This window comes from Thunnus maccoyii, chromosome 17 (genome assembly GCF_910596095.1).
Source record: "Thunnus maccoyii chromosome 17, fThuMac1.1, whole genome shotgun sequence".
Lineage (NCBI taxonomy): Eukaryota > Metazoa > Chordata > Actinopteri > Scombriformes > Scombridae > Thunnus > Thunnus maccoyii.
Genome location: NC_056549.1, coordinates 11,893,334 through 11,911,355, shown reverse-complemented (window position 1 = coordinate 11,911,355; position 18,022 = coordinate 11,893,334). Strand labels below are relative to the sequence as shown.

At 42.0% G+C, this 18,022-nt stretch overlaps 1 protein-coding gene across 1 annotated transcript; it reads left to right on the top strand.

Moving 5' to 3' along the window:
• Positions 1-2,183: 2,183 nt before the first annotated feature.
• Positions 2,184-14,534, top strand: LOC121882599 (E3 ubiquitin-protein ligase pellino homolog 2). The gene is made up of 7 exons (XM_042390954.1): positions 2,184-2,550; positions 7,427-7,556; positions 8,008-8,109; positions 9,326-9,523; positions 9,773-9,958; positions 10,141-10,346; positions 10,454-14,534. Exons 1-7 carry the CDS (start codon positions 2,471-2,473, stop codon positions 10,836-10,838), a joined length of 1,287 nt encoding a protein of 428 aa, XP_042246888.1. The 5' UTR covers positions 2,184-2,470; the 3' UTR covers positions 10,839-14,534.
• The last annotated feature ends 3,488 nt before the right edge of the window (positions 14,535-18,022 follow it).

Sequence of the window (18,022 nt, the reverse complement as noted above, 5' to 3'; positions counted from 1 at the left end):
ATAAACTGTTTCCTTGCCTATTTGCAGCAGTGTGGGTGATGTTGTGAGCAGCGAGACATTTTATGAACAACAACCGACTGTGACAACAAGCATCTGTCCTGCTAAGTATCCATGAGCAGGTTGATGAACCCCTGTGCAACCTGTGCTATGACCTCAGTGAAAAGAGAAATTCTCCTTTGATGATTAATAAGGTACTACATAATCATGACAAAATACAGTCATTAACTTTCATGGAGTGGAACTGACTCAGAGTTAGATCATTCTTTAGGCTCTGAATGTTTGAAATTGAGGAGTAAATCATCCTCACAGTGCAAACTAATCCGTTGCCCTGTTGATTGATTGTTATGGCCGTAAACCACGTCAGTTAAGGGAAGCAGTGGGGACTCATTCTGCATGATGGAGGCCAAACATATTTTTTTGGTTTAATGCTGAAACTCAGTCAAAAAGGGACAGCCAGAAAGAAAAGACAGAGCAGGGGAACGAGACAACAAATGAGAAGGGATAGAGGAATAGAAAGAAAGAGAGTGAGAAGGGTGTGACCTTAATCCCGGTGTGGATAAGAAACTTAACACACATTCTCAGTGAAACGCACACACGCACGCACGCGCACACACATCTGGTCCATCCAGTTTGTATCTCACAAGAAAAGTATGTTGGAGGTTTAACTTCTGATACACACAGCGAAACTTCCACTATGTAACCCCTGTGAGATGAGTCAGCACTCCAGTGGGTTGATTAGTTACTCTTTGACTGCTGCGGGTTATCAATCATAGACGACGGGTGTGGTTACTTAGTTTAGTTTATGCTGAAGTTCATCCATGAGTCATCAACCTTTTCATTGTCATCAACAGTCGCTTTGTAGTCGCAGCACTTATGCAGCTTATGTGTGAGTGAGGGCCTGATCATTTCCATTTTGAAGTTATCATATCATTCAGGTAATGTGTGTAAATTTGCACAGGCAAATGTGTGAATGACACTAACATATCCGATAGCAACATGACCACACACTGCAGTGTCATACATAATACCACATGGCGCCTCTGTGCCTTACCCTGCATACAAGCCACTACATGTTACACCACCCAGCCAGAGCATGAAGCAGGCTACTGTTCCAGATGAAGGCAGCCATGCCGCTGTGGAGACTGATTAAATGTCAGCTGCTCTGGGTTCTGTCCAGCTCTGGGTTCGGTCCAAAAAGGCCTGCAGCGGAGGCTTTGCTTTCTGTCTCATCAAATAACAATGAACAACAACCAGGTTGTTCGGGGGAAAATGTGACAAGTCAGTGACTAGAAAGGTGTGTCCGATCCATACAGGATCAGAAGAATACTCCAAACACTCCAGTATGGATGCATTACCTCCAACAAGAACACACACATAGGTGTATACAGTAATGGGACAATGTACAGGTGGACATGCTATTTAGAAATACATATTGGTGTGAATAATTACACTTCACTAACTTCATAGTCTAGAAAGTTGTTCTTTGCAATTGAAGTGCACTGCCCTCATGTGGTCACAACATTATGAGTAAGTACACAACTCTCTGTCTCTCTGAGTGTATGTGTGTGAGTGAGTGTGTGTATGTGTGTGTGTGTGTGAGAGAGAGAGATAGAGAGAGAGAGAGAGAGAGAGAGAGAGAGATGGAAGTGTGGGCTCCAGCCGGCCTATATCTGTCCCAACTCCCACATGCAGGCAGACATGAAGAAAAGGTGTCTCGTCTGGGGCGCAAATGGTGACCCACATCCCCAGCTACACCACACCCCCTCTTGTAGCATCTCATTACGTCAGACTCCATAATGACCCACGAGATCACAGCTATATGGTTTTCATCCCTAACATAAAATACCCCAGCCTACAAACTTGAATTGCTCCAGGACGCCTCTACATGCCAGAGGATGTGAGCACTTCCTCTGCATTTCGAAATGCCTCATTTTATTCTATCAGTGTGAGAGCCAGCTTCTCGTCAAGGCTGCACCCACTTCTTGTTCCATAGGAGGGATCCTGCTTAAGTAAAATTATATATTGAATGTGGATTAGTTTCTTCCCTCCCAATCATTAGTACAATATTCATCTACATATATAAATGCGATACACGTGTTTTATTGCACGTAGAGGCAATTCTATTCACTATTTAGAGATGTGTTTCGAGCGACCACCCCTACAAAACATGGTATGCCCCACTCCCTGCCGTTAGCCGTTGTTGTATCCTATGCTACTGAACAGATTTGTCGCGATACAAACTAGCTACACACTGGCATTAAAGCCACGAAAAGATGCTCCTTCACGGGATTAAAACAATAAAACAAACAAGAAGAAGTCAGGGAAAACTTTGCCCAACTGTGCCCAAACTTTGATAGACTACAACCCAAATCACTTCCCTACAGTTTCGAGTGTGTTAGCATTGTTTTATCTCACCACTATTGCCATTGGACGCGTTTTTTTTTTTCTTCTTCTGGAGCAGTCCAGTCTGATGAATTCACCGAAAAAAGACGGAGATAATGATGTGCCCGTTAAAGACCCGGTAAAATACGGCGAATTGGTCATTTTGGGGTAAGTCTGTTTAAAAACCTAAACCGATAGTAAAAAAAAAAAATGTGTAGGATGCAGAAACGCTCCAGTGGTAAATTAACGCTAAATGTGTAGCGGCTCCATCCGCACAATAAACCTACAGATGACGTGTGAGTTCAGGTTTAATCCACTGCTCTTATAAAATATATCGATATTGTCGTCGTTTTTCGGACATTACATGTGTAACATTAGCATATTTTACCTCATTTCTCATGTATTCTACACTGCCACCGTTCCCACCACCGGTCAAGAGACTGTGTAGTAATGTCACAAACTAACTTTGTGCTCCAAAATGAAATCACGATCTCTTTGAAACTGTGCCCCCTCATTGTTTCAGCATCATGAATGCTGCATTTGAGTGTAAAAAGGAGCTGATTTTGCCATAGCTATAGTATATAAGGCTACTACGGATGTAACGCTAGCTGCCTTTTGATCAATGGTTGTAGAGGAGGGGGTGGGGGGGGGTGGAGGGGTAAGCAGCGCTGGGTTGCTCAGGCTGAAAATCCCAATGATGTCATACTATGCCGGGTATGTGATTGCTAAAAGTAGGACTGAAGATGATATCATTTTCTGGGAATAAAAGCCATGCCACTTGCTCATATGATTTAGTCATAAAGCCTATGTCATCTTTTATTACTAATTGATAAAACGTCGCAGCCAGATGACCATCCATGCCAGAGAAGGAGAAGAAGAAGGAGCTGGAGGAGGAGAAAACCACCAACACACACACATATACAGAAGGCAGGATGTGCTGATGACAGCCACCAGCTTCCACAGCATTTCCACCCCTACAGCTCCACACTGTGCAGCGGTCTGCAGGGACCAGAAAATGCCACAACACACACACACACACACATATATACACACACAGTCATATTCAGGCTTACACAGGCCTCCCTGTTGCCCTGCAGAGCTTCCTGTGTATGCCAAAGATAACTGACCTAATGGCCTATCTCTTCCCCTCCGGCTGAACATGGAGTGAGGAGGCTGTAGCCTGCCTGCATCAGAATACTGATTAGTCTTCCTCCTCCTCATCTGACTGTTTGAACAGAGCAGCCCTTTACGTCCTCAGATCAGAATACACAAGTGTTCATTTAACGGCCTGTTTGGGAAGTTTTGGCCACGCAGCTTAAACACAAGCGGCCTCTGCGGTGTGTGCTCTCTGTGAAACTTTTAATGTGCTTCATTGTGGGTAGAAAATGCATTCGTATTAGCTCACTTTTAAACTGTAGTGGTTGAGGTTTGGTTTGATCCTGCCCTGCCAGAGTGATGGCCACAGGCTAGCAGCCTATTAGAGGTATCCTGTCTGTGGTTGTGAACAAGAGCTGAGTGATATGGGGTAAATAGATACAGTTATAGCTGAAATACTATCTTTCACTGTTATTCTGTTATGTAACACAGTTTACAGTATGTTAAAAATGTCATAATTCGATTACAGAGATGGGTGATATACGTAGATAGGAGTTCGTCTGCCCCCAAACGTACATGACTTTGACAGCAGATACCCGTCAGTACAGGCTGTTCTTTCTGCTCCTTCCTGTCAGATGTCATATTTTCCTGGCCCATTTGTGCAAGTGTGGTTTGACTTTGCATCTGTCAGCCTTGATGATCACATGCCCCGTGTGGTCGATGCCTGCTTCAGTGCCGGCCATGTGATCTTTGCATTGGCTGTCTGCCATCGCTCATTACCTTAGTTAGCCTGGACACCATGCCACACTGCGCTGCCCTGTCCACTCACTCCTACCTCATGACCCTCTTCCCATCACTATGCATAAACCCTCTTGCCCTCTCCGCTTATCTCCCCCACACCTTTTTATCTCACCATTAACACGACGTCTGTGTCGCATACCTCACTCTTTCACCCCGGTCTCTTCCCTGCCAGCCTGCCACAGTTTTGCTGAGTGCTGACTTTCACGGAGGCAGGCCCTCCTCGGTGGCGTGCCCTCAACGAAAATAAACCCTGTGTCGGGGGGCAGAAGGAGTGAATATTTCATACAGTGTTTTATGATGCACACGTGATGCAGGCCAGAACTGCCCAGTCAAATCATACCCAGTGAAGCTGCTCTTCCACTGGCCTTTCCCCTCGACCTTCTGCTTCGCGTCGTCTCTCAGCCCCTTTCTCTCCATCTCCTCTCCCTGCGCTCTGCTACATTTCATCCATTTTGCTTTGCTTTTTTTTGTCAGAAATACTCATGATAACTTCAGACTGGTTTTCTGTCTGTTTCTGTCAGAGCACTGGCTACCTTTTCTCTCTCTGTAAGCTGATTTTCTCCCATGTGCCTTCTCATCCTTGGTCTCATTTCACATCTTCTGCCTCTTAACCAGACCCCTCAGATGCCTTTCCTCATGTTTCTTTTTTTTTTTCCTGACCCACCACTCCTCTTGTCAGACAGGGTCCAATTAGAACTGACAGGCAGGGCCACGGAGGGAGCATATAGCACTGAGTCATCTTCTGTGATTGGACTCTACATTTATAAGTAAATGTGGCCTGTGTGAAGGTTTATCTAGATAACGCACCTGATGTCTACAGTGTTCTGTGACTGCTTGCCCTACTCTGACTTCAGGGTTGTTGCCCAAAAGAACTCAGTTTTTTTGTCCTAAGATTCATGGAAGTAGAGCTCATTAAAAATGCAAACCAACTGGCCTCAGCCTCACACTCGCAAAATAAACCACTGAAACACATCCTAATTCTAACCAAAAAGTGGACAAAAAAGAACTACCAGCACTAACATGAATAAAATGTACATCAAGTTAAATGTGCACATATCTTCTGAAATCCACTGTGCCTCTTAGAGAGACTTTGTATTTGCCGCAGATCTGGTTAGAAATGCCAGAAAATGACTTTTGTTTCCGTTAATTTCTTGGTACCCCATTAATTTGTGCATTATATGGTTAAAAGATAGATTCACTATATTTCAAGTCTGCCTTAAAACAATAGTCAGGTGCCCATATGATCACTGAAGCAGGTTTTTGCTCACTGTAATCATTCCTCCTGATCATACTGACCGTTAAAAGATCCCCTCCTACTGTGCTTATAATGTAAGTGATGGGGATAAAATCCACAGTCCTTGCTTTGAGCAAAAGCATCTTTAAAAGTTTATCTGAAGATAATGAGGCTGGCCATCTAAGTTAGTCAAATAAAGTAACATTCTTTTTAGTAAAAAAAAAATCCTTATTTGTGTCTAAACAGATGTTTATTATTTTTTCAATTGACCAATCAATCAATTATGGTATAAATGTAACAAATAATGACAAATGCATCATCATTATCACAAGTTTGTTTTCACACTGTTTTTGTTGGCCGAGTATTCAATTTGTATTCCCATGAAAAGGATAAAGGAAAGTAAATATTTGCATTTAAAAAGCTATAAACAGCTGTTTATTTGCATTTTTATCTGATGAATCACATAATCAGTTGTTGTCTTATGAAAGACTGCTTGATCAATCAATCACAGTTGCAGAGCTGTGTTGTACAAACACTGTCAGAGCATGCAGATGGAGTTCACCCCTCGCTGAGAGATCACTGTGAGACAGATCAGACAAGATGCCCCCAGATCTGAACCAGTTTGAAGGCAAGCGAAGGCAGAGTTATTGTCCTTCACAAAGTCTTCTTCTCCGCTGGGTATCTTGTGAATAGTTTCTCTTAAGGACCATGCACTGCTGATTAGTGAAAAAGCCTAAAACCAGCCGACTGCCTTCTGCGTGAACTCAAACTGTGAAAATTCTGTTTGACTCAGCTTCAAAAAAAAAAAAAAAATGGAGGACAGAGTCAGTATTATAGTCAGATCCAACACCAGAAAAGAGCTGACATCATGCCACATTAATTAAAGCATGAAAACTGAGATCATCTTTTCAGGAAAAAGGTTGATATTGAATTATAAAACACTCATGAACCAGAATTTATTATTTATCAGTTTCATAAGAAGAATCCTAAATTTACATGTCTGCTTCTATTAATGAACACAAACCTTTAAAGTCGCATTTTGAATCCCAACTACAGCACTTAGTCAAGGCCATATGGTTATTATTATTGTATGGATAAATGGTAAAATGGTAAATGTCTGTATTTATATAGCGCTTTTATCCACTTCAAAATGTTTCTGCTGCTCACTCACCCATTCACACACACACACACACACACACACTCACACACACTCGATGGCGGCAAGCTACCACGCAGGGTGTTGACGCAACCATCAGGAGCAATTTGGGGTTCGGTATCTTGCCCAAGGACACTTCGACATGTGGACAGGAGGAGTCTGGTATCGAATCACCGACCTTCCGATTAGCGGACGACCTGCTCTAACTCCTGAGCCACAGCCGCCGTATGGATGGTGAAAATGACTCTGCCGTGCTGCAAATGCTTTTCATTGTAAAAAAAAAAAAAAAAAAAAAAAAAAAGTTAGGTAAAGAGCGAGCTCTTCTACAGTGAGCATGAGCCTCGAGTACAGCCTGAACGAGCGAGATCAAGTGGTATTTGCTCTTTTTCATCGAGGCTCGGCAGTTTAATATGAATCACGAGTGGCCCTGTGTGTGCTGTTTTAATTCATTTCTAAAGAATCTGCGATAATATAGCTGTGAAGATGCACAAAATCAATTCAGCTTCCTCTATCCTCGCAGTTATTTCTTCAGACATCTCGGCAGCATCAGTGGCATTTTATTAATAGATTTATTTACCCACAAGTTACGACACAGACCACAAATACAGTTGCAAACGAGATAAGTGGGGTTTTTTTTCCCTACCATTTGGCTTCCTCAATGAAGCTTGATGAAGTTGCGTACGTGTGGCCTTTGTATTCTCCTTGTTTCCATGTTCTTATTTTTGTTCCATGCTCGTGTTTGTTTGTCTTTCTCTCAGGTACAATGGCTCTCTTCCAAGCGGAGACCGTGGGCGCAGAAAGAGCCGCTTCGCTCTGTACCGAAGGGCCAAGGCCAATGGTGTCAAACCCAGCGCTGTGCACATCCTCAACACACCACAGGACAGCAAGGTGTGTGTGTGTGTGTGTACGCATGTTTGTGTACTGCATGCTTTACCGGTGTGTTAGCATTAGTTTCCTTCCTGTGACTCCCTGTTCTCTTTCATAAATGGGCCAGAGGAAGGGTGACTAAGCATGGCATGTGGCGAATGTGTGCTGTCCATTTGTGTGTGTCTGCCTACATATAGATGCATGATTTTTTTTGATGATTTGTGACACATGACGATGTAGGAAAATCAAAGAAATTTTCACCAGCGTTAGGTCATGCTCACATGCTGCTGTCACATGCAATATTACAGTATGAAACTTTTTATTTTTACAGTTGTGAATGTGGGTACGTTTTGTTGCATTTTGAGTGACGTCGTCTTCCAGTCAAACTTATGTGTGGTTAACAAAAATTAAAAGACTTTTTCCAGAAGATGAGTGCTTCAGCTCACGTTGCTTGTCACCGGTGTCGTTGCAGGCTGTGCACAGCAGGGGGCAGCACAGCATCTCTTTCACTCTGTCCCGGAACCAGACAGTGGTGGTTGAGTACTGCCATGACAACAACACAGACATGTTCCAGGTAACACACACTAACATGGTCAGGGTTTTTCATCCATCCTCCTTAAGTCATGTCATGAACAAAATATTCCTCTCCAAGGATTAATCATTTTTCCTATGATGTTGAATTCGTGAACGCGAGCAAGTGTCTCCCAAAATATGCTGTTATGTAATGTCATCAAAGGACTCTCTGCAGTAGGTAGATTATTTTGGTTCAGGACGGTGACCATTTATTATTAAAAATAAAGGCTTATGTGTAAAATCTCTAAGAAAGTCTATATTTATTCACAATACTGCTCCTTAGGCTTGGGCAGTATCTTTCATACCTTCATACTTTCCTGACATTCCACCGGGGTACATGATAGTATGGTGTGTAAAAAAACAAAAACATAAAAGCTGAGCTGCTGGTGAGGTGATAGTCAGTGTAGCATGTATGACATTGTCTAACTTACAATGCTGTGTATCTAATATGCAATTAGCCTACTGAGACAAGTCTTGCTGGGTTTAAATACTTATGACCCATAGAATAATGAATATATAGCAAATAAGTGCCCTTCTTCCATAGATTCTTGCAGGAGGACCCAGTGACATTTGTTGCCACGGCGGATACCGACACGTCAGTGGCCTGAATGGAGATGATGTGCGGGTGGTGGTGGCATGCGGGCAGTTGAATAAAATCACGTGGCTAATAAACTGCTTTTGTAGTTGGAAGAAGGCTAACTCTCCTTTCATCATCGGGACTAAACTCAAAATACTTCCAAACAGGGGCAGGGGCACTTTTCTTTATTACTAGTCCTGTAACATCTCCCCCACTAGCAGTCGTCATCTTTCTCAGCTCAGCTGCCTGTTCCACCAGTAGAGACTGACCTCTGGTGACACGTGCTGTGCACTACAGTACCTCACCTCAATATAGTGTCTCCGTATCAGTTTAATAGAAAGAGGAGCGTCTGTATTTTTGATGGTATAGAAAATACCTTCATAATATCTCAATACTGCCCAAGCTTACCGCTCCTATGATAGTATCATACATTCATTTTATGTACAAGTGATGAAGAAATCATTCACAGCATTAAAAGTCACAGTTATGTCAAACTCCTACATTAAGCCAGTGTGAGTCTAAAATTATGACTGCAGTTATTTCAGCACCGATGTCGTCTATCACTTTAAATCAGCATTTGTTTTGATGAATGGTTTCCAGGAATGTTACAGTGGGTGTTTCTCTGTTTCGTCCCCTGCAGATCGGACGCTCCACAGAAAGCCCCATTGACTTCGTGGTGACAGACACCTCCGGAGGGGGAAAGGAGGGGGAGGACCCCTCCATCGCTCCCAGCACCATCTCGCGTTTTGCCTGCAGAGTGGTGTGTGAGCGCAACCCTCCCTACACTGCACGCATCTATGCCGCAGGCTTTGACTCCTCCAAAAATATCTTCCTAGGGGTACGTAGACTGATTATGTCACAATATATAAATATTGTAAAAGATCATTTTAACTCAGGAATAGATTAGAGGGAATGGTGCAAATATTTCAAAGAATGAGCAGCCTGTGTCGGTTATCTTGTGATGTTTTGTGTCTTTGTCTTCAGTGATCGTACAGATTTCATGTCATTACTTACATCCAATAATGGCTTAAAAAAAACAACTTCTATATTTAGATTCAGTCATTTAAAATATTCTTTGTTACCGCAGGAGAAAGCTACCAAATGGAAAAACCCTGATGGGCACATGGATGGCCTGACAACCAACGGGGTGCTAGTGATGCACCCGGAGGGGTTCCCGGAGGACCCCAAGCAAGGTCTGTGGAGGGAGATCTCTGTCTGCGGTGATGTCTACGCCCTTCGGGAGACACGCTCTGGACCCAGCCGGGGCAAACTGGTGAGTCACTGCAGATATGTTTACACGCAGTAGAGTTGGACAGTCTGTTGAATTATATCAATCAATGATAGAATCATCTAGACTTATTAGGTTGTTCTAGAGGAGCGAAGTGATGAAGAATGCGTGGGGTTTATTTTTAGTTTGATTGTAAGCACGTGTCTCTGTGTGTCATCCTCTGCAAGGCGGAGGGAGAGAGCAGCGCATTACGTGACGGCTCTTTGGTTGATTTGTGCGGTGCCACCCTGCTTTGGCGCACGGGAGAGGGGCTCCTGCGTGCTCCCACCCTGCGTCACCTGGAAGCACTTCGCCAGGAGCTGAACGCATCCCGGCCTCAGTGCCCTGTAGGCCTCAGCACACTGGCCTTCCCCAGCCTGCCACGCAGCCACAGGTGGGTGCCACGAACTTGAGTATACAACAGTGTGCTTGGTCAGTTACTGTTTGAAAAATATTGGTTATTTCCTATCAGGATATTCATCTTTATTTTTGTTGTTTCAGCCTTGAAGAACGACAGCCCTGGGTCTACCTCACCTGCGGCCATGTCCACGGACGCCACGACTGGGGCCAGAGATCCGAGGGAGAAGACTTACCAGGAGAGGGCGACGGCTCCACGGTCCGCCGAGAATGTCCCCTTTGCAGGAGCGTGGGTCCCTACGTGCCTCTGTGGCTGGGGTGTGAGCCCGCCGTGTACGTGGACGCCGGTGCTCCCACTCACGGTTTTGTGCCATGCGGCCACGTCTGCTCAGAGAGGACAGCCAGGTACTGGGCTGAGACCCCGCTGCCACACGGGACGCACGCCTTCAGACCCGTCTGCCCCTTCTGCTCCACTGCCCTCAGCTCCCCCGGCTGGACACGGCTCATCTTCCAGGGCCCTATCGACTAGTCACCGCACCACAGCAACCACTATCACAGTAACAGAAAGATGCCTGAGCTTCATTCATGTCGCAAACGTTGCTTAGTATTCAGTATTGAAAGGTAATTTGGATTATAAAAGCATGTGTGTTCTACTCTCAGGGCACTCGCTCTGAGTGCACAACAAACATTACATTACTGACTGAAGCCTTAGGCTGAGGATTCCTTCCCCTTATTTCTCCTTCAATGCTTGTTGATTGATTCAGGATCTGGAGGATAGGTGACTAAATAACACATAATTGAATAGTCAATACTGTCATGTGACAGTTTTCCTCTTAAATCTAATTGAAATCCAGTTCTCTGTCATGGAAGAGTCTGGTATTTGTCATTCTAACCAAATACTACACCAGCTGGTCTCACTGATTACCCAACTTTCAAAAAAAAGAAGATTCTCATATTTTATATACACAGGAAGCTTAATCAATGCTGCTTCAGAAATCATGTATGAAACGACAGGTAGCTTTTTTACACAGTAGAAAGGAAATGTCTGTTTACCTGGATCACCTGCAGCGTCTGTGTGTGTCCTTCACTCAGTGAAAAAGCAGTATATGCCAGTATTGTACAGTAATAGGGATGTAGTATTGCACATCTTCACTTTGATTACCAACTTCTCACTTCTGATTTCCTTCTAACTAATTTCTGAAATGGTCGGACGTTGTGAAATGCTGCCACTCAATGCTTTCTTTCGTCATTGGTTGTGCCAGCGCTCTGATTACCAAATTATGTAACCCATCTGGCCGCAACTTTTGCAACAACCCCCCTTCTCCTCTCACATGCAGTGAAAACTTTTTCTTTTCAAGCTGCCTAAATGACCAGCTGATTTATATTCATAGCTTCATTCTCAGCGGACAGTATTAACCACTTATGGTAAATGTGGAAGGATACAAGGTGGGATTGGGGGCTTGTGCTCTAATGGAGCATTTCAAGTTCTTAGCGATTCATGAAAGGGGAAATTATAAACCATTTTTATTCAGCATATTTTCAGTATATGCTGGGGTTTTTTTTTGCTGGTGTGTGTGTGAAATCTACACACAGCAACCTCTATAAATGAGGCTTCTTTTGTAGTATTTGGTTGGAATGAAACCCTGCAGACTCTTTGATTAGCATTGAGGGAACATTACATCTATGTAATGTTAATTTAATGTATAATGTAATAAACTCCCCTGTCCACACCAGATCTCCTCCCGATCATCAAGCAGATAGAGTACAAACAAGGGCTTGGAACAAAACTGGGTAAAATCCACTTCATAACTCTCTAAAGCAATAATAGCACTCCAATAGATAAGCTAGATGTTTTGCTATTTTTAGCCAAGTGTTAAGTCAGCGTTCACTTCAAACATGGCTGAAATGTTTCCAGGTTAAGGGCTCAACCAGAGGTGTGTTCAATTCAGGATTTCTTTTTATCTCCAAGTGAGGTCTCAGACCAATGATCTAAGTGTGTGTGATGCAACCAAAGCACTAGAATTTCAAAGTGAACAACTGAGTTAGCGATGACATACCTGACATACCTTTTTATTTTAAATCATCTCAGACGCATCAAGTAGCCCGATCATGCCGACAGAAATCAGCGTGTTTAGGTTGCGCAGGAGCACGGCAGTCTGTATTGTCATATTGTGTTAACTTGAACACACTTCTGGTTACTGAATTATGCTAAACAGGGTCTATGTTAGTGTGATGGAGTGTCAAAAGGTTTGACCTTGCATAACCTCAAAAGATAACCTTGTTTTTTTGTTTCAAAGAAAACTATTTTGTTAGGAAATGGGGAGGGATTTATTTGGGGGAGGTGGGAGGAATTCTTTCAGATGTTCAGTGTTTAAAAAAACAAAAACAAAACAACAACAACTATTTTTCTAACTGATAATCGGTTTTAGTTAACTGTTGTTACTCAGTGTAAGCAAGTTCTGTATGTTTCAGAATATTATCGTATGGTAGATGTAGGAGAGCTTGTGAGTGAGAAAACATTGCCAACACTGTGTCCAACACACACACTTACACACTGCTACCGTTTAAAAAAAAGAAAAAGAAAAAAAAAAAAACATTGCCCAGACAATGAATGTAGCCAAATACTCAGGCTATATTTAGCCTTCCCTGGTGCTCATATTGAATGGTCTATATTGTGATACTATTTTTGTAACTGAATATTATGGTGTAGCTTGGTGACGATCTAGCTTGAACAAGTCCGATAATTTCAATAATAGCCTCAAGTGTGGAAGACGTATAATTGATAACACACACTCACATGAAATTGTGTCTAGCTTGCATGTGCTGAACGTACACATACAGTATGTACACTACACACACACACACACACACTTACTCGAAAACTTTGCACGGTGGATTGCCAAACTGTTCTTCCTTCATACTGAGAGCGTTTATCCTCGTGAGAGGAGACAGACTAAGATGTCTTCCGAGTCCTCAGCTGTTAAAACTGAAGCATTTCTGTTTTTATTTTTATTTTTGGAAGACCTCTCAAAAAAACTTTAAAAAAAAAAGAGAGAGAGAGAGAGAGAGCCTAAAAAAAACCTCATACTTGATAGATGCGTGACGTTTGTAAATGAGACCTCTCGAATCCCACTTTGTACTACTATGCTAATATTTTCCACCAAACTAATTCACTGCAGAAAGATATCCACATCGACACTCGTTTTCATTTTGTATTTAGACCGATCAAGGAAAATATAAAGCTGATGAAATAAGATACCACTTGGAACAAAGAAGTGATACCATTTGAGGAATTAAAAGAAGTCTAAATACTAGATTTAAACTCCCTAGTGTGGTGGATAATTGACGTAGTGTTGTAATTACTGTAGCTCAGGATTAGTGTGTAATCTCAGATTCTCAGCTGGCAAGGCCTGAAGGAAGGTTTCGGAACTGCAAAACGCATAAATAGGACATTAGGTGTGAGGATATGTATCTGATGTAATGGATAAATTTTTAGAAGGCATACAGTAAGGTAGATCAGCACAGATCCAGGATCAGTCACATACGGGTCTTAATAAAAAAAAAAAAAAAAAGGGGTTTAGTGAAACAGGCACAAACAGGCTATGAAAACACCTCGATCTGCTGCCCTTTACTAAGCACGCCAAATCCAGTGAATCCTGCTTTTGAAGATAATATATACAACAATTACTGTAACACCATTGGCATGTGGATGGAAGAACCGTTGCACTACCCTTTTTTTAGTTTATATTGTTTGTTTTAGTTTACATTTTTCTTTACTTTTCCACCTTTATTTTATTCTATATAATTCAAACCTTCCTGAGGTTATAGGTGTCCATATGCAATTTCCTTGTTTTTAGATTTTAGTATTATTGAAAAATTCAGATACAGTATCTATTTTTGAGTGCCATCAGGTTGTTTTTAATGCCATCAGTAACATTATTAGCTCTTCCTTTTTTTTTTTTTTTTTGTATCAACTTTCACTCTAGATGACAAAACCTGAACCGCCTCAACTTATGAACTCATCTTATTAGGTGAGTGAGTAGCTGACACGTAATACACAGCGTAAAAACCTCACAGTTAACAAAGCATTCCTTTAAAAAAAAAGAAAACAAACATCCACGTTATGTACAGCTATTTTGTATTATTTTATATCATATTCTTCTGTAATCGTATGGTGCACAGACAATCGCTATACACATGTCAATAAACCTGTTAAAAAGTTGAATCTGTTCTGTTTGTGTGGCTGTTTTGTTGCTGTAAATTGCTTCTTCTTCAGGGTATGAAAATAGAGCAGCATGAAGTCAAAATGTGCGCTTCACTTGTGCTGAGACCAACAGAGGGCGCCCGCTACTCACGCTTCCACCATGATGAAGGTTGCTTTGAGTTGCATCACCTCTTTAAAATAATCAACCATTTTAATGAGGCGTTTTGGCAGTCATGTACATCACCACGCAAGAAGCGATAAGAAGCAGCAAATGTCTGCAAAATTACAAAACGCTTGATTTAAAATAGCAATTTTAAAAAGACTGAAGTTCTTTCCCTTTGCAAAGAATTCAGGATGTCTGCTGAAAAGACTCCTGAAGACCTGCTGAGAGTGATGTTATTCAGAAGTTTGTTCAGAAATTATTTCACTCTTGAACCATGGGGAGTTGGCTTTTCTTTTTTTTTCTTCCAAAGATTATGGAGCCTATTTCATGGGTATCTCAGTGCCACACAACATTTAATCTGTTTCAGAGCATGGGAGGGAGAAGAAGAGAAATCCAAAAACCTCCTCAGACTCTATAAGAGACAGTATAGGTAAGTTAATTATGGTACATTTTAAGATGTACAAACAATTTTCAACTAATTTTAAGTGATACATTTCTTTAGTTGTCAGTATGTTATATCACACATTTGTTTAGAAAGCATTTTACAATATATAAGTAGTCTTATACATTTTCACACCAGGCTTTTCTCATTCCTCAAAAATATAAACTTTGCTGTTGAAGGTTAAAACTTCAACAGCAAAGTTTTTCCCCCAAGGTATGAACAGGTTTAGGAGGGCAGTTTTGCTTTTTTCAGGGGGCAGGCCATTATATTCAAAGCCCATAACTTAATACAAAAACAGCAGTGTGGATGTGTTGAGCAGAGTCAGTTTTGAATTCATGGGTTGCATCATTTTTTCATGTCTGAAACACTGTGACTGAGGACAATATTTTCTTGTTGCTTTATCCTGAGTTTCACCAAGCGGATACATTTCAGTAGGGAAGCAACTCACTACCTTGTCAGACAAATGATCCCATTTGTAGATATTATATTGATTGATACATATTGGCCAGAAATTAATCTGCACTCTGCTTACAGTACAGTCAAGAAAACAGGGTGACAGCTGGATGTAGACGAAACTGGACTGGATGGTTGAAAACAGAAACACAAGAGCTGGAGGAAATGCCTGGTGTTCAATTCAATTCATTATTGATGTCAAGGTTTGGACTGCAGGCCGCCAGCACCCTGCAGAAGCTGCTGGGTCACTGTATGGAAAATTAATTGTTACTTTCTTTGGGAATATGTACTAAAGCACAATATCAATTGGCATGGTAAGGGTCACTGATATTTGAATATAAACAATGACTCATATAACTATGTAATATGAATGGGGTTAGTACACAAAGAATCATCACCCAACTCTGCACTTCTCCTCAGCTCTACGGAGCAATTTGGTGTCTTTCAGTTCATTGTTTTGGTTTTACGTCCCACACTTTTACTGTTTTGGTTCACTGTGACAGCTCAGGCAGCTGATTTCACCAGTAAAACTCTAAAAAAGCCACTATACCTAACCAGCACCAAATGTCAGACAGACAAACTTAACAACTAGCTGGTTAACACAGTTGAGCATTTAGCAGCTAATGACCCAGTTATATTTTTCAGGAGTTGGTGGAGACCAAAACAGAGCTAAAAGGAGAATGAATATTGGACTTACATTCATCCGGTCGCCAGAAACACAACTATAACTGAACTTTGATGTCGCTCTGTCTCTGCTGGATGTGTTAATTTAGGTTAAGGTAATTGTTTGCAAACACATTAACCACAATATGTCAAGTTGAGGCTGTGTTTTACTGAATTAGTTTGTGTTAAATCAGATTACTGCACAGCAAACTTGGGGCCATGTTTGCGAGTGTTGGAAATACGGTACACAATACAGAGAAACTGAGAGTTAAAAGGGGCCCAGCAGGTCTTTATTGCCCCGGAGCCCCCTAGCATATTTATCCAGCCATGCTTGAAGTGTGTGTGCGTGTGTGTGTGTCAGGGGACCTAGCATAGATGATGGAGGCAGGGTTTAGTAATACAGTTAAATTCTCAGTGGAGGGATTTGTAGGTTTTGATCCCAGCTAATTAATGTGAAACCCTCAATGGGAGTAATGGGTATGTGTGACAGGAAGTTTGAAGGGGACTCTCCTGTCTGTGTGTATGTGTGTGTGTTTGTGTGTGTGTGTTTTCATACATATGTCTGTGTAGTAGCATGTAAAGGCATCTGAGCTGGTGTGTGTGTGTGTGTGTGTGTCGGTGCTGTGTCGGTGCTTTTCTCTCTGTAACTCTCTGCGGACTCCCTCTGGAGGTAGCAGGGGGCGTTCATACCATTGTTCCATCAATCCACCCATTAACTACAAACACTGGGAAACTTTAATTAAGCTGGGGCCACAGACGATTAATTAACTTTAAGACCTTCACTTCTTTTTTCTTCCCTTATACACATTTCACTAAGTCACCGAGCCATAGAAAGTGTTAATTTAGCCACATAATTTACAAATCCAATTAAAGCCAATATTAAGGCATCACAAGCTGCTGTTCTGTGTTCTCTTTAGTCTTATAAGACTATTCTCTTTTGTGGCTCGACTAGCAGTCAATGCCAGCTCACGTAAGCCGAGCAGAATGTATTAAACAGGGGTTAGGAGTTGTAATAAGTTTGATTATTTTATGGAGTTTATTATGCTGTGTTATCCTGTTAGGGAGGTGATGTTGTGGCAGCGGGTTGGTAATCCAGACTGTCTTGTGTCTCACCAAGTGGTCTCCCACTCTGCCGCCATGGATGCAACATGTCACTATTTGGGAAAAAAAAGCCCAACCTAGATATGAGTGGATGAGAATACGACAGAGGAGGGAATCTGTTTCAACACCTGCCATATACGGCTAACCTCAGCTGTCAGGAATGTACAGTGTATGTCCTCACTGTGGCATTTGTGTGAAACCTGCTGATAATGGCACTTCACTTCATACCCACCCAGTCTTCTCCAATGACTAATCCCCCTCACTTTTGTTAATACATCATTCTAGCAGTTTCCCTCTAACTTAATATACAGCGGCAGTATATGAAAGGGTTCACCCACACTCACAAAAAACCTATTTCATGTACGTCTAAAGGAATCTAGTTGTGCAGATACTTCTGCCCACATTTTGAGACATCTGTCTCTGTGGTGGACAGTATTAATTTGAACTACTTTATGGAAGAAGTCGTCTTTATGAAAACTGTTGACAGTGAGGATCATCCAGAGTACAGAGTCACTGTTTCTCAAAAGAGATGTTTCTATTGAGATTTTTTTTAATGTAATGTTTAAAGGCTGTTAGGAGGGTCTTAGCTATTGGACCATGAGATCATGGAATTTGGGGGTTTTCAGCAACTTAATGGGACTTCACATTCTGCAGTCAAAATATGCATATGGTGATTATCTATAGACT

What these genes read in the sequence shown, in the direction of transcription:
- LOC121882599 (XM_042390954.1), top strand. Translation starts at nt 2,471, where the DNA reads ATGAATTCACCGAAAAAAGACGGAGATAATGATGTGCCCGTTAAAGAC. An exon ending in ACACACCACAGGACAGCAAG is followed by an intron (nt 7,557 to 8,007) that starts GTGTGTGTGTGT and finishes GTGTCGTTGCAG; the next exon opens with GCTGTGCACAGCAGGGGGCA. An exon ending in AGCCTGCCACGCAGCCACAG is followed by an intron (nt 10,347 to 10,453) that starts GTGGGTGCCACG and finishes TTGTTGTTTCAG; the next exon opens with CCTTGAAGAACGACAGCCCT.